General features: G+C 41.5%; 2 protein-coding genes across 2 annotated transcripts; one reads left to right on the forward strand and one right to left on the reverse strand.

The window, feature by feature from the left end:
- Positions 1 to 642: 642 nt before the first annotated feature.
- On the reverse strand, positions 643 to 3429 carry ogg1 (8-oxoguanine DNA glycosylase). The gene is made up of 7 exons (XM_061075045.1): positions 3210 to 3429; positions 2779 to 3107; positions 2499 to 2678; positions 1786 to 1964; positions 1555 to 1702; positions 1413 to 1462; positions 643 to 1334 (listed from the first exon to the last, which is right to left on the reverse strand). Exons 1-7 carry the CDS (start codon positions 3317 to 3319, stop codon positions 1116 to 1118), a joined length of 1215 nt encoding a protein of 404 aa, XP_060931028.1. The 5' UTR covers positions 3320 to 3429; the 3' UTR covers positions 643 to 1115.
- Positions 3430 to 4447: 1018 nt separating this feature from the next.
- Positions 4448 to 13119, forward strand: qars1 (glutaminyl-tRNA synthetase 1). Its single transcript, XM_061074437.1, has 23 exons — positions 4448 to 4628; positions 5046 to 5196; positions 5651 to 5760; positions 5850 to 5925; positions 6361 to 6425; positions 6533 to 6586; positions 6831 to 6894; positions 6982 to 7056; positions 7195 to 7280; positions 7437 to 7523; positions 7616 to 7715; positions 7794 to 7872; positions 7954 to 8193; positions 8278 to 8370; positions 8466 to 8603; positions 8820 to 8907; positions 9011 to 9157; positions 9274 to 9375; positions 9483 to 9575; positions 10067 to 10194; positions 10278 to 10344; positions 12219 to 12344; positions 12486 to 13119. The coding sequence occupies exons 1-23, from the start codon at positions 4518 to 4520 to the stop codon at positions 12534 to 12536; spliced, it is 2331 nt and encodes a 776-aa protein (XP_060930420.1). The 5' UTR covers positions 4448 to 4517; the 3' UTR covers positions 12537 to 13119.
- Positions 13120 to 13720: the final 601 nt, after the last annotated feature.

Raw genomic sequence — 13720 nt, forward strand, 5'->3', positions numbered from 1 at the left:
TATTTCAGACTCATTAAAATAAGACTTCATCATTGCTGTAAAGGGACATTAATGAATCAAATGGGACACGAGACATGACCATGCTGTCACCAGAAAGAGTCACACTAACCCCTGAGCAGTGACAACAGATAACTGCAAGCCCTGCTATAAATAGATCAGCTGACACAGTCAACTTCTGCCTATAGATGAACATACAAACACCGTAGCTCTCCAAAGCCATCCACCCACACCATGTTGTTATGATCCAACCGACAGATTCACTATTTTAATCAGGAAACTAAGAAGAAGTACCATTTTTGTCCTATGACCTTTTCAGACATGCACTCAAATGCCATGGCGTGTGTGTGTACATAGTGTAGCACGAGCCTGAGGTCTGAACTAAAAACATTCATCCAGTGCAACCCCCCCTAAAAAGAAAGAAAATAGGCTAAAGCAAATGGTCCATTAGGTGACGTTATCTCCCAGGGCAAAATCTTCCAAAGCATGCTGCCATCTAGTGACCACTTCTGGCAACATTTAGCAGAATTACCTGATGGTTTTACTGGATTTAAAGATACTATCTGTGTCTGTATTGATGACTGTGCTAATAAGGACATTTTCTTTTAAAATAGAAAGAAGTAAAAAGTAGTGCATGGAGTATTTTTGCTTTATTGTAAAAACAACCCTGCGTTGCAATCATTACAGTGAACTTATGGGAAAGAAGACATAGGACACGTTACAGTTAAATACAAACAGTGAGGATCATCATACAATATAAAATATAAGAATTCTTCTATAATAATCATTTCATATTTTCCGGTAAAAAAATTCTCCTGTATTTTCTCCTGTATATATCATTTCGTTTTCGGTTTTAAAAATAATCTGAAATATCCGTGTGTGATTTTTTGTAATATGGTGTGGATCGGCTGTGGCTGAGGGGGTAGAGCGGTCGTCCTCCAACCAGATGGTCGGCAGCTCAACCCCAGCCCATGCCGAAGTGTCCTTGGGCAAGATGCTGAACCCTGAATGGCCCCTCATAGATGTTGAATGCACTAATTGGAAGTCGCTTTGGATAAAAGCGTGAGCTAAATGACATGTTATGTAATGTAATGTAGTCCTGACGAAGCTTGTTTACCTCACACATCTTGCTCCGTCTTGACCGACATCTTCGCTTTCTTGTGAGATGCTGACTTGGTTTTCGAACGCTTCACAGCAACATTTGCTTGCGTCTTAATCTTTGTTTTCTTGCTTTCTTCCCCAATTTCTTCTTCTTCATCCTCTTCCTCCTTCTTTGGCTGGATCAGTGGCATTTCTTTCAGTTTTTGGAACTTCTTCAGGTCAGCACAGAACAGCACCTGAAACAGAAAGATAGAGAGTGTGAGGAGACATGACAGAGACTGACCAACAGATTGAATGTTTGAAGTAACACTGACCTCCTGTGCCCAACCAGCGTAAGGACCCCACAGTTTTCTGAAGAAATCCCCTGTGTTGAAAAATAACAGTAGTCTTTGTATTAAGAGTTACAAATATTCAATTTAAATCAACTTTAAACTACTGAGATGTGTGAATACAAACCAATGTCTCTGTGAAGTTTTTCTGTGATACTCTTCTGTGCATTGCCAGTAGTAACATTGTAGTCCCGCTTAGCGATCTGCCATACGTGTGTGTCCACAGGGACAGCATCTGCCTTGTCAAGGGACATCAGACAAACACAGTCCGCCACCTACAGGACGACAATAATCCTTCATCACGTGTGAAAAAAAGTTCACTAAATATTTATTTTTTTAAAACATATGGCTGCTGTACCTTAGTGCCCACACCAGGAAGAGTACGCAAGGCATCCCTGGCTTGCAGATAGGGGACACTGCGTAGACCTTCAAGCCACCTGAGCCCATGGGTGTCCAGAATCTGCTTGGCACTCTGCTGCAGGAACTTAGCCCTGTATCCAAAACCAAGATCCCTGAGACACGCCTCCGTGCTGCTGTCTGCCAATTACATTTCGGGAAAAAACGATTGTGAGCATGCGCCGCTTTAAATGTGGCACCTCTTTAATTGGATATGAAGATTTCACTGAATATAACCTCAGATAGTTACTGAGGATGACTCACAATTTGGTTTCTTTGCTGTTATTGGTTAACTTTACAGCTCTTCAAAGATTATGACATAACACGTTGATTATAACAATAATTATTTTTATAGGGTTGAATAGACTGTGAAGCCTATAGAACTCATGTAACATGACAAAAATGAAATGCACCTGCATGTCGTATGTGTATATGACAATTTAGTATTTGCTCATCTGAACCATCAATGACAAGGAATGGTTGTGAGCTTCCTCTCTATTCTGCAACATGACTCAAGTTGAAAATGGGAATCGAATCAAGGACTTATATCACTGACCCAGGTCCCTGACATAGTTTTAAATACTGGTTTCCCCATTCAGTTTCTCAAACATGGGTTTACAGATTATTGATGGATGAGTGGAATGTTTTGGGGTCTTTAGGGATAGAACAAAGTACCTGCTAGTGTAGTCAGGGAAGGAAAGTCAAAGTAAGAGGTTTGCTCCAGCTGACCCAGTGGAGCTCCCAGAGTCTGACACAGTCTGTCCACCATGCCCTGGATCCGAGAGATGTGATTGTTGGAGGTGCAGATGAAGGTGAACAAGCATTCAGTGGGGTCCTGGCGCAGCATCCGCAGACCTGAGGCGAGACCAAACCACATGACTCACATTTCATCAAAACAAACACTGACCCAGCTGTAAGCTACCGAACAGTGATATTGTGAATTCACAAAACGTACCCGTGAAAATGTCTGCGATTTGCCTGAAGTGGGGGTCTGCTGTTTGCCAGTGTGTGTACAGCTCCGACAGATTCACACTCAGCTGGAGGTAATCTCTCAGCATCTGCTCTTCCTCCTCAGTGTCCGTCACCTCCTCTTCCTTCTTCACAGCTCCTTTCATTCCCCTCTTTGACTCACTGTCCCCTGAGGAGGACACCCCAGCCGGTCCCCTCCTCCGCCCTCCTGGGTTGTGATAAACGTGGTACCACAGGATGTCCTCTGTCTGGGTCAGGGTCCACACTCGTCCCCCCATCACCCCTGTCCAGTGGCCTGGCGCGGTCTCTTTCCATCTGTGGGTTCAGATTTATTCATTTATTGTTACCTGTTGATTTAATCTGCACCAGTGTTGTTGCACCTGATGTTAAAAGTCTTTCTTATTGAGCTCAACCAACCGGAAGGATTGTCCACAGTCAAGAGTGAGCTCCAGACGCAGCTCGGACCTCGCACAGGACAGACTTCTCCACACCTGTTTCCCCGATGATAACACCGCATGTCTGGCCATTGATGCGAACACTTTGCCTGCTGGTTTCTTCAGCTTATACAGAGTTTAGCGAACTGTGGCAGTTTCCTGTTGTTATTAAACTCATCGTAGACTCATAACTAAACCGGTCTTCTTCTTCTTTTGGGTTTGAGTGGTGGTTGCAAAACAACAATCCGGTGCATTACCGCCACCAGCTGGTATGTGGGTAAGGATGTCTCTCTTTTTAGAAGTTGATGTATATTCCTCGATTTCTTTTAATCCTGATATTAAATGTTCTTTGTTTATTATATTTCAATAGCGACAGTTTCAGTTTTTTTTTTACAATGTTCTCTCTCTCTTCTCTTCTTCAAGCTTTATGGTAGATGACAATAACTTTTAGACCATATAAATACAAGTGAAACTGAAAATATAAAGTAAAAAAAATTAACCAACTACATCTCTCTCTCTGTATATATTGTTTGTTTTAATTTAAATGTTTGTATTATAAAACGAAAATCAAATGTTTTGTATACAAAATGTGGACACTTGTAGTTTAAAACGTAGTTAAATTCAAATATTATATTCATTAAACTTATTATTTATTCAGTAATTGTCCGTAAACACAATAAATTACTGAATGTCACGCTCCATTCGTGTGTTTATTAAAGGAATTTTATAACTCTCAGCATTTACTTCCGATGAATTATTATTTTATGACCTGTAATCAAAATTGCTGCTAATATTTAACTTTTCTTACTCATCTAGGCCACTCTACGTGTGCACGCTTACAGTAAATCAAATGCAGGGGAAATTATATGTAATAGGTTTTTTTGCAGCATTTCTCAAATTATTCTAACGTTTATTTTCGTCCGCCATCTTTCTGTGTCTGTGACGTTAGCAACCGTGCAAGGAAAACTTTTGTTATTGTTGTGAACTATTGATTTTTTTCGACAGCACCGTCAAACTGATGCAACATTACAGCTTCCGGTAGCCCCTCACTCACAGAAGTGGCACAGCCGCGGATTGGCTCCTTACTCATAGTAGGCGGTGACTTGTTATAATACGCACTCACGATTGGTCAATACCATTCGCTCCCTCCGTGTCCCATTGGTTAATTTTTTTTCTTACATGGTGTACAGGAAGTCACACTCGCTCATTTCCTTTCCTCTGCCGGGTGAACAGTCTCGTTGGTGGTGGTGTGTCCGTGTGGCTCCAGTCAGACCGGCTGTTTGTGTGGAAAATGGCGGAGATGTTGACACTCTTCACCTCCATTGGGCTCAGCGAGCAGAAGGCGAAAGAAACGCTGAAGAATGAAGCGCTTAGCTCGGCCCTGAAGGACGCGATCACCCAGGTAAGAGCCGGAGTGTGGAAGAAAGTTAAAGAGCCTGGAGGGACAGCTGAGGTATTCCTGTCTGCAGCCCCCTTGTTCAAAGCACCTCATCTACATAAGGGTTTAGATATGTATATATGTATTAGTAGATCACACTCTTTAAATACCGTTACTTTAAGTAGTTGTATTGTCTCTGTACTTTTGTTTTCACTTTCCATATGAGGGTCGTAGGGAATATGGCTGGAAAGATAACAAGGAAACTCCCTTTGACACCCGGGGGCCAAAGGCTTTACCCAGTAATGATAGTAGTTAACCACATGTCTGTTAAGAGGTAGCTGTCATAGTGGATCCAGGTGTAAAAAGTATTTTTAAAGTAAAACTGTGCCCATGTTGTGTTGGTGTCTTTTTCTCCAACTTGTGTCTCCTTGTATTCATCAGGCTCACAGTATCCATGGGGCGTCAGGAGTGGACAAAGCCATGGGCACGCTGCTGTACAGTATGGCGTCTCGCCTCAAAGACACAAATCGTCTGGTGTTCCTTTCAGTCAGCATAGCTCAGCGCAAACTCTGCACAGAGCTGCAACTGGCAGGTAATTCCTGAGGGACCCGAACTGTGTGAGCATGGACAAAGTACAAGGATGTTGCGTAACAGGAAACATTTTAACTTTAATTTCTCTCTCAGGTCTTTTTGTCAGACTAATTCCCAAAACAAGAAAACTAGTTTTAGCAGGTCATTATATTGTATTCTAGAGCCTGACTGATATATATTTTTAGGGGCCGGTACCTATACTGATAGGAGGGAGTTTAAAAATATAAAAAACAATATCAATACATCAGCCAATATAAAGACATTACAAATGGCACTAAAGATGTTTTTATTAAACCCTTATGACAAGGGTATGTAGTTGAGGCTTGATATTTTAAGGATTAATCAAATACCTTACTATAGATAAGTGAAAACACAAATACAACCAATTATATAAAAGTTTTAAACAATGTAGAAAATACATCAGCTAACATATTTTTCAACCTGATGTTTTGCAGCTGCCCTGGACTTTTTGAAGAGTCATCGTCAGGACCCCATCAACATGAAGGAGTTTGAGGAAGCGTGTGGAGTGGGCGTGGTTATAACACCTGAACAGATTGAAGATGCAGTAAGTGCACAAGCTCACGCTCAGCAGAAGTAAAGTGACTTTTTACGAGCTTAACAGGGTGTGTTCACTGACCATGGAATGTTTCGCAGGTGGAGTCTGTGATCAAGAAGCACAAAGAACTGCTGTTGAAGGAGAGGTACCACTTCAACATGGGACTTCTAATGGGTATGACCTCACACTTAAATTACTTAATTAATAATTATAGAGCCAATTACAGACATGAACTGTGGAAACATTTCATGAAAATTAGGTCCAGAGTTATTCTGGAGTTAGGTTACGACACAGCAACACCAACGTTGGCCCTTATCACCAAAAGCTGTCAAACTCATTGTTTTTCTAACTTGATATCGTCGTCGCCACCTTCTCCATGTACGACACCTCTTTTTAGATATTTATATTGTTTTTTTCAGTTTCATGTCAGTCGCGTGTTAAAAAAATACATCATCACTCTTGGTGAATTTTAGAGGCTATTATATACAAAGACAAAACAACCACGTTCGACAGTAGAGAAAACTTACATAGCCCCTAACATATTTAAATGTTTTTGGAAAATCCGAACAGACAGACAGCATGTCTCACTGAGGTTTTTGTGTATTACAGGAGAAGCACGTGCTGCCATGAAATGGGCTGATGGGAAGGTCATCAAAAATGAGGTCGACATTCAGGTGCGTTGGGAAGGGAAAATATTATGTCCGTCTTCTGTAACAGAATATTTTGAATTAAGGTTTGTTCTCACTGTATAGCCTGTCTAACTCCGGCTTTCATCTTGAAGGTCTTGCACCTCTTAGGACCAAAGACCGAGGCTGATCTGGAGAAGAAATCTAAGGTAATGCTCATCATTATTTTCAGCGGAAATTTGGTTATTTGCTTTCTTTCTGCACCTGGTCAATAATTTGGGATTTAACCCACTTAAAACTACAACTTGAGATTTTAAAACCTATATTGTTTGTGGATTAAACAAACAAGTCTACAAGAAAGCACATACGCTGATTTCCAAAATGTCAAATTAGTCTTTTAATCCCTTCACCTTGAATGTTTTTATGTCATCTGTATATCTAACGATCATCCAGGCCCAGAAAACAAAAGTCAGTGAGAGTGACGTGAAGCCAAAGAAAGAGGAGGTGGCAGTGAATGGTAAGCAGCGAGGGGATGTTAGACTGGAGCTAATTTACCTGTACACGTCTGTGGATTGTTTTCAACGGTTTGCTTGTGCTTGTTTAGGTGAGACGAAGGCTGAGCAGGGAAAGTCCCTCATGGAACAGCTCAGAGGAGAATCCCTTAAGTTCCATAAAACAGGTGAGAAGAGAAGACCCCCACACACACACACACACACACACACACACACACACACACACACACACACACACACACACACACTCAACCACAAGAGCTACTGAATATGTTTAACTTATATCCTGTCCTTCAATCTTACAGGAGAGAACTACACGACTGAGGGCTATGTGGTTACACCAAACACCATGTCCCTGCTTAAAAAGCACCTGGAGTTCACTGGTGGACAGGTACACATTTCAATAAGTGATCATGTCCGAAAACAGCTTAATTTTAGACCAACAAAGTGATCACTGGAATCTTTAAAATAACATGTGTGTTAACTAATGGTTTGTAGCTGCGATTTGAAGGTGATCTTGTGATTTGGTTTTCCTGAATTCCTTCAGATTCGTACCCGTTTTCCTCCAGAACCCAACGGCATCCTTCACATTGGACACGCCAAAGCTATTAACTTCAATTTTGGTTATGCTAAGGTAGGAGTATTTATCTCGTCTTTCACCATCACACAGGCTGTTCAACCCTCTCTAACGTAGATGTTCTCTTTAAACTTCTCCTCTTCCTGCAGGCAAACGATGGTATTTGTTTCCTGAGGTACGATGACACAAATCCCGAAAAGGAGGAGGAGAAATACTTCACTGCCATTAGGGACATGGTGGAGTGGCTTGGTGAGTTTGATATGTTTGTTTCGGTCTGATTAAAGCTTTGTTAAATAGATTACTTACCAGTTTGAGTTCATTCCACAGGCTACTCACCTTATGAAGTCACTCATGCATCTGACAACTTCCAGCAACTCTATGACCTTGCTGTGGATCTAATTCGCAGGTGAGATTAGGAACTATGAACACATGTTGGTAATTGTGCGCAACCCATGATCTGATGTTTCTTTTCTTTGTCGTCCTGCAGAGGCCACGCGTATGTGTGCCACCAGAAGGGGGAGGACCTGAAGGGCCATAATGCTCCTCCGTCACCGTGGAAGGACCGTCCCATTGAAGAGTCCCTGGTCTTGTTTGAGAGGATGAAGAAGGGCCTTTATGCAGAGGGAGAGGCCACACTCAGGATGAAGATGGTCATGGAAGACGGGAAGTTGGACCCTGTGGCGTACAGAATCAAATACACGCCTCATCATCGAACAGGAGATGAATGGTAGGAAAATCTGCTGCTTTCATCTTCCACCAAGGTAGATCAGTTTAAATCTCGTTTTACTTACTTTTACTTATCTCTCTGCAGGTGCATCTACCCCACATATGACTACACCCACTGTCTGTGTGACTCCATTGAAAATATCACACACTCGCTGTGTACCAAAGAGTTTCAGGCCAGGTATACATGTATTCTGTTCTACATTATACTCTGTCTTGTATGCAAACAAATGTGTTGTTAACGTTGGCTTTGTCTGTTGGTTATTTGATCGACAGGCGTTCATCATATTACTGGCTGGTTAACGCTCTGGACTTGTACTGCCCTGTGCAGTGGGAATATGGGCGTTTGAACCTCACTTACACTGTTGTGTCCAAGAGGAAGATCATCAAACTGGTAGAGGCTGGCGTTGTCAGGTGAAGTAGCATTTCTGTTTGTTGTGGTTTCTAAGGTATTATTTTTAATTGAATGTGCTGAAGCTCAGAGCCTGAAGAACAAACAAATTGTGTTACTGCTCAAATTATTGTGGTCTGGATTGTAAATTTGATTTTAGTGTGCAGCATTTTTCTTGTGATGTCTACATGCTACATTTGACCAATTGGGTAACTGGGGCAATATCCATCTCATTACAGAGACTGGGACGATCCCCGCCTCTTCACTTTGACTGCGCTGAAAAGAAGAGGTTACCCACCAGAGGCTATTAACAACTTTTGTGCACGGGTATGCAGGATGGATGAAAGGACACATGGGTGCATGGAAGAACTAGTTATTAAATGTAATGGGGCGATCATGTCGTGTAATAGTGCGTTGCATCTCTTGGCAGGTCGGAGTCACCGTTTCTCAGACCACAACAGAGCCCCACCTGCTGGAGTCGTGTGTGAGGGACGTGCTTAATGACACAGCACCCAGAGTCATGGCTGTGCTGGAGCCACTTAAAATCACCATAGTTAACCTCCCAGAGAACTCACGGGTTGGTACATTTCTTACATTACAAACTTCTCCTTGAGAACTTGTTATGCTGTGTATATTTGGTCTTTAGCAAAGCATCATTAACATCATGTTATGTTTTCTCCTCTTCTCCCTCAGTCAGATGTACGTGTACCAGACTTCCCTGCCAATGAGGCCAGAGGCAGCCACACGGTTCCATTCACTCGCACGATCTTCATTGAACAGAGCGACTTCCGAGAGGTCAGAGAGAGAAACAAAATAAACACTCATTAACTATACAAGAATCAGACTTTCTTTGTGCATTTTCTTCATTGTGTACATGATGATGGACCCCTTCTGTTTTGCAGGTGATGGAAAAGGGCTACAAGCGTCTGACCCCAGAACAGCCTGTGGGGCTGAGGCATGCTGGGTATGTCATCTCTGTGCAGAAGGTTATAAAGGTAAGCCTTTAACTCAGTAGCCTTTTGAAAATACATTATCCAAGTTCAACTTTGAAATGGTGTTTGTAAGACTCATTCTGAACTCAGGGTGGTTACATAAATGTATCTAATGTTTTAGGTTTGAGCTCAACCTTTCCGAGGCAGGCAGTTTACTTGTTTCTTCATCTCATTCTCTGCTTCTCACCACGCTTTATGACCAATCAATGATATTATTAGGAATTCTTGTTCGTTACTTTCGGACAATCATTGCAAAAGTGTAAAATGTCAGTTAATTACTTAGTTTTAGTTTAGTTTTCACTGATCTCTAGTCATCATAACTGTAAAACAGTTTAAAGATACAGATAATACAATGTGTGATATTGATAACGTCTGAAATCGAACTTGATGTACTCAACAGAAACCCTGTTTATACTCTCTGTAGATATCTCTATGTTTCCTTCTAGTGTTCGTGTCCTCACAACATGTCCTTCTTTGTTCTGCTCATTTCTCAGGATGCTCAGGGGAAAGTGGTGGAGCTGGAGGTAAACTGCTGCAGCTCTGACTCCGGAGAGAAACCAAAGGCCTTCATCCACTGGGTCAGCCAGCCGCTGGTGTGTGAAGTGCGTCTCTATGAAAGACTGTAAGTCACAAACGACCTCCGTCACTCACAGCTTGTACTTCATGTGGAAAAAACACTTAACGTAAACTTCTCACTGTCTTAAGATTCCTGCACAAACACCCAGAGGATCCATCTGAGGTGCCCAGCGGCTTCCTGAGTGACATCAATTCTGTGAGTAATTTTGCACACCTGTGCCAGACGGCCTTTTTGATTTTATTAAAGGTTCAGTGTGCAAGATTAAGGTGAAAGGGTTCTATTGGCATAAATTTAATATAAAATAATCCTACTGATGTTTTTACTAGTGTGTTATCACCTAGAAAAATCTGGATAAACTAAACAGCTTTTGAGTTTTATGACTGAAGGCGGTAGGTTTTCTTTTATGTTTGGAGGGTGAGGTGAGGGGTATTTAGCTGCAGCAGGGCCGGCCCTGGCAATGTTGGCGCCCTAGGCGGGGTTTCAGAATGGCGCCCCCCCCAACATACACACGCAAATTGTCATGCATCCCCAAGAACTTTTGGACTGTATACAGATGCACACACAGGCAGACAAAATTGTAAGCTATAAAAAATAATAAAAATATATAATAAAAATATAAAAAAGTCTTAACTCAGCTGTACTGACAGCATATCATGTCATGTCGACAAAAATAAACATTAATGATGAATTGGGGTGATTCTACCTCTAAATTGTTCTTTCTTCTCCTCCCCTACTTTGCTGCGCTTTCTGAATCGTGCACCTGATAATTTAATCCTTTTTTGACTCATCTTCAACTCTTACCACAGTCTAACACGCCTCCCCACACACACATACAAGAGAGTATGTGCTTGTGTGTTTCTGTCTGTTTAGACACAACTGACAAATGTGTGGATTAAGCAGTGTTTGGCAAGTTACTGAAAATTAGTAATTAGTAACAGTTACTAGTCACTTCTTTTAAAAGTAATTGATTTACCCCACCAGTTACTGTATATCAAAAGTAATTAGTTACTAGGGAAAGTAACTTTTAAGTTACCTTTATGTCTGCTTTTTAAATGTAATGAATATGAACAGTACTGAACAGTCAAACACAATACATATATTTTTTAGACCTATTTATTGTAATCAACAGGGCAACAGGCCCATTTGTGGGTCATTTGGTACCGGGCCGCACAGAAAGAATAAACATTTTACATGTTTTCTGTTTTATCTATTATCCGGTAGTTTTTCAAAATAAAACCGTTTTATTTTGAAAAATTACCGGATCCTCTGCGTTATGACTCATGCTTTATGCATGTCAAGACGCTCGTCTCGGTCACGTCACTTTTTCGCTGACCACAAACCAGCACGGTATTTGTCGGACCCATTTGTCAACAAACCAGGTGAATCCAGCAGGTGTGTTTAAGAAAAAGATCAGCTGCCCGAGATCGCAAATGACGGCGGCCCTTAAAGTATGTTTGAGAAAACAACTCTGCCGGTGTCCTGGATTAAAGTCACAGCAGAATACCCTGAGATCGCCACAACAGCACTTACAACACTGTTGCCATTTCCGACATCATATCTGTAATGACATGATAGATCGTTTGAAATATATCAATTTTCAGTGTGTTTTCCGGCCCGATTTGCTCGCAGCGAGCGAAAAAAATAGAACAGACCCCGGAACCCTCGCTGCAGATCGCGAGCCGGCCGCGGCGCTGCCCGCAGCTTCCCGGCACAACGCTGCCGGTGCGAACAGCCCAATTATTTAACATGGGCGCGGAAAGGAAGCGGACAGCTTTCGTGGCGCCTCGCTGCGCTTCTATCTCCGGTGCGTCCCCGGGTTTAGAAGATGATGTTGTGATGTGAATGTTTTGGTTTATATTGCATGTGTCACGTCATGATAAATCAGTCCCTTGTGCCGCCCTCTCGGCATTTTGCGCCCTAGGCAACCGCCTACTTCGCCTATGCCAGGAGCCGCCCCTGAGCTGCAGCATGCAACTTCACCACTAGATGCCGCTGAATTCTAAACACTGAACCTTTAAGATGTTTCAATTGATGAAGTGATTGTTTGATTTCTTCTTTTTGTTATGTAGAATTCAATCCAGGTGATCAAAAGTGCCTTAGTCGATATCTCAGTCAAGGGAGCAAAGGTTTTAGACAAATTCCAGTTTGAGAGAGTCGGCTACTTCTCCCTGGACCCAGACAGCACTGCAGACAAGGTACATTACATGCTTGTGTTTTTGATTTTACATTATAAATACTCATTTGAGAAGTCATTTGTTAATCTACTAGAAAAACATGTTGACGCCTCATTAATAAGAGCAAGAGATGTAACTGTAATCTTCTTATTTTTATCACAGCTGGTCTTCAACAGAACAGTCACATTGAAAGAAGACCCTGGGAAGATGTGATTGACTGAGATCAAGTCGCACCTGCTGCTTCCCATGAGCCAACAGATACATGCCCAAATTGTTTTGCATCGCTCAGTGTGTAACATCAGCGAGGGCACATGCTGCTTCCGCTTAGATTAGTCCAAATCAGACAATGTAGTTATTGCATTTTTCGTTTATGGTTCAGTCTGACTGAAACAGGGAAACGTAAATTGTCAACTTTATCAAAACGACTCTGATAACACTGACCAATCTCAAGCTCGGCCAGTCACTGTCAGAGCCTGGTTTAATTTTTTCTCTATCTGCTGCAAAGATATTTACTTACTATGGTTCCTCTTTGTTGTTGAATGTATGCAACATTGTTTACTGTTCAACAAGGACCTAATGTATGTAGTGTTTATGTTGGCTCCAAGCTGGTGTTACACAGAGGAGATGCTCTCACATGCCATACACAACTTTCTTACACGGGTGGTGGATCAGTGCCAAACCACAGAGTGTGTGTGTGTGTGTGCGTGTTTTTTAAGACTCAGATGGGTGCACATGTGACCTTTTTTGACAAGAGACAAAAAATAAATAAAACATCAAAAAACTCCAGTGTTTCTGTGGTAATAATCTGACGTACGATACACGCTTGTGTTTGTTGAAGCCAATGTGAATATCAAACAATTTCCCAACTGTGATATTCTATCTAATTGATTTAGTATATTACACAAATCTGGGGGGGGATCAAATTAATTGATTATCAAAATTGTTGCAAGTTAATCATTGATCATTTGACCGCTCAAGTGACCAATGTAACAGTTCTGTTGGATTCTGGCTATACTTGGAAATTAAAATTAGTATGTGTAGTTTTGTATCAAACACCATACATTTGTTTTTATTCCATTTTTTAAAAATATTTCCTTACACTTAAGTATTATTATTATTACACCTACTTATCATTACTGACATATCAGTACAGACAATTATTATACGGTGGGACTAATAAAGGATTATCTTATCTTAGTTGGGGTAAATAAAGCTCACTTATCCTCTTCTTCAACCCAATACTAAATATAAAGTTAAAGTAAATATTACTTGTCACTTTACACAGACCATGCTGAGGTGTAAATTCGTGGGAATTAACTCTCAGTTGTCCGGAGCAGCTTCAGCACCACTCAGGTATTTAGCTCATCTCGGCGGGACCACCTTAAAAGATCCAGACG

The sequence above is a fragment of the Limanda limanda genome, chromosome 7 (genome assembly GCF_963576545.1).
Source record: "Limanda limanda chromosome 7, fLimLim1.1, whole genome shotgun sequence".
In the NCBI taxonomy this organism is placed as follows: Eukaryota; Metazoa; Chordata; class Actinopteri; order Pleuronectiformes; family Pleuronectidae; genus Limanda; species Limanda limanda.

Excerpts from the sequence above, each read along its gene's own strand:
- ogg1 (XM_061075045.1), bottom strand. The coding sequence starts at position 3,319 with ATGGCCAGACATGCGGTGTTATCATCGGGGAAACAGGTGTGGAGAAGT. Across the intron at positions 1,965-2,498 it reads TTCCCTGACTACACTAGCAG|ACAGCAGCACGGAGGCGTGT; the intron begins GTACTTTGTTCT and ends TGTAATTGGCAG. Across the intron at positions 1,463-1,554 it reads AAAACTTCACAGAGACATTG|GGGATTTCTTCAGAAAACTG; the intron begins GTTTGTATTCAC and ends TTTTCAACACAG.
- qars1 (XM_061074437.1), top strand. The coding sequence starts at position 4,518 with ATGGCGGAGATGTTGACACTCTTCACCTCCATTGGGCTCAGCGAGCAG. Across the intron at positions 5,926-6,360 it reads CAACATGGGACTTCTAATGG|GAGAAGCACGTGCTGCCATG; the intron begins GTATGACCTCAC and ends TGTGTATTACAG. Across the intron at positions 7,057-7,194 it reads CCTTAAGTTCCATAAAACAG|GAGAGAACTACACGACTGAG; the intron begins GTGAGAAGAGAA and ends TCAATCTTACAG.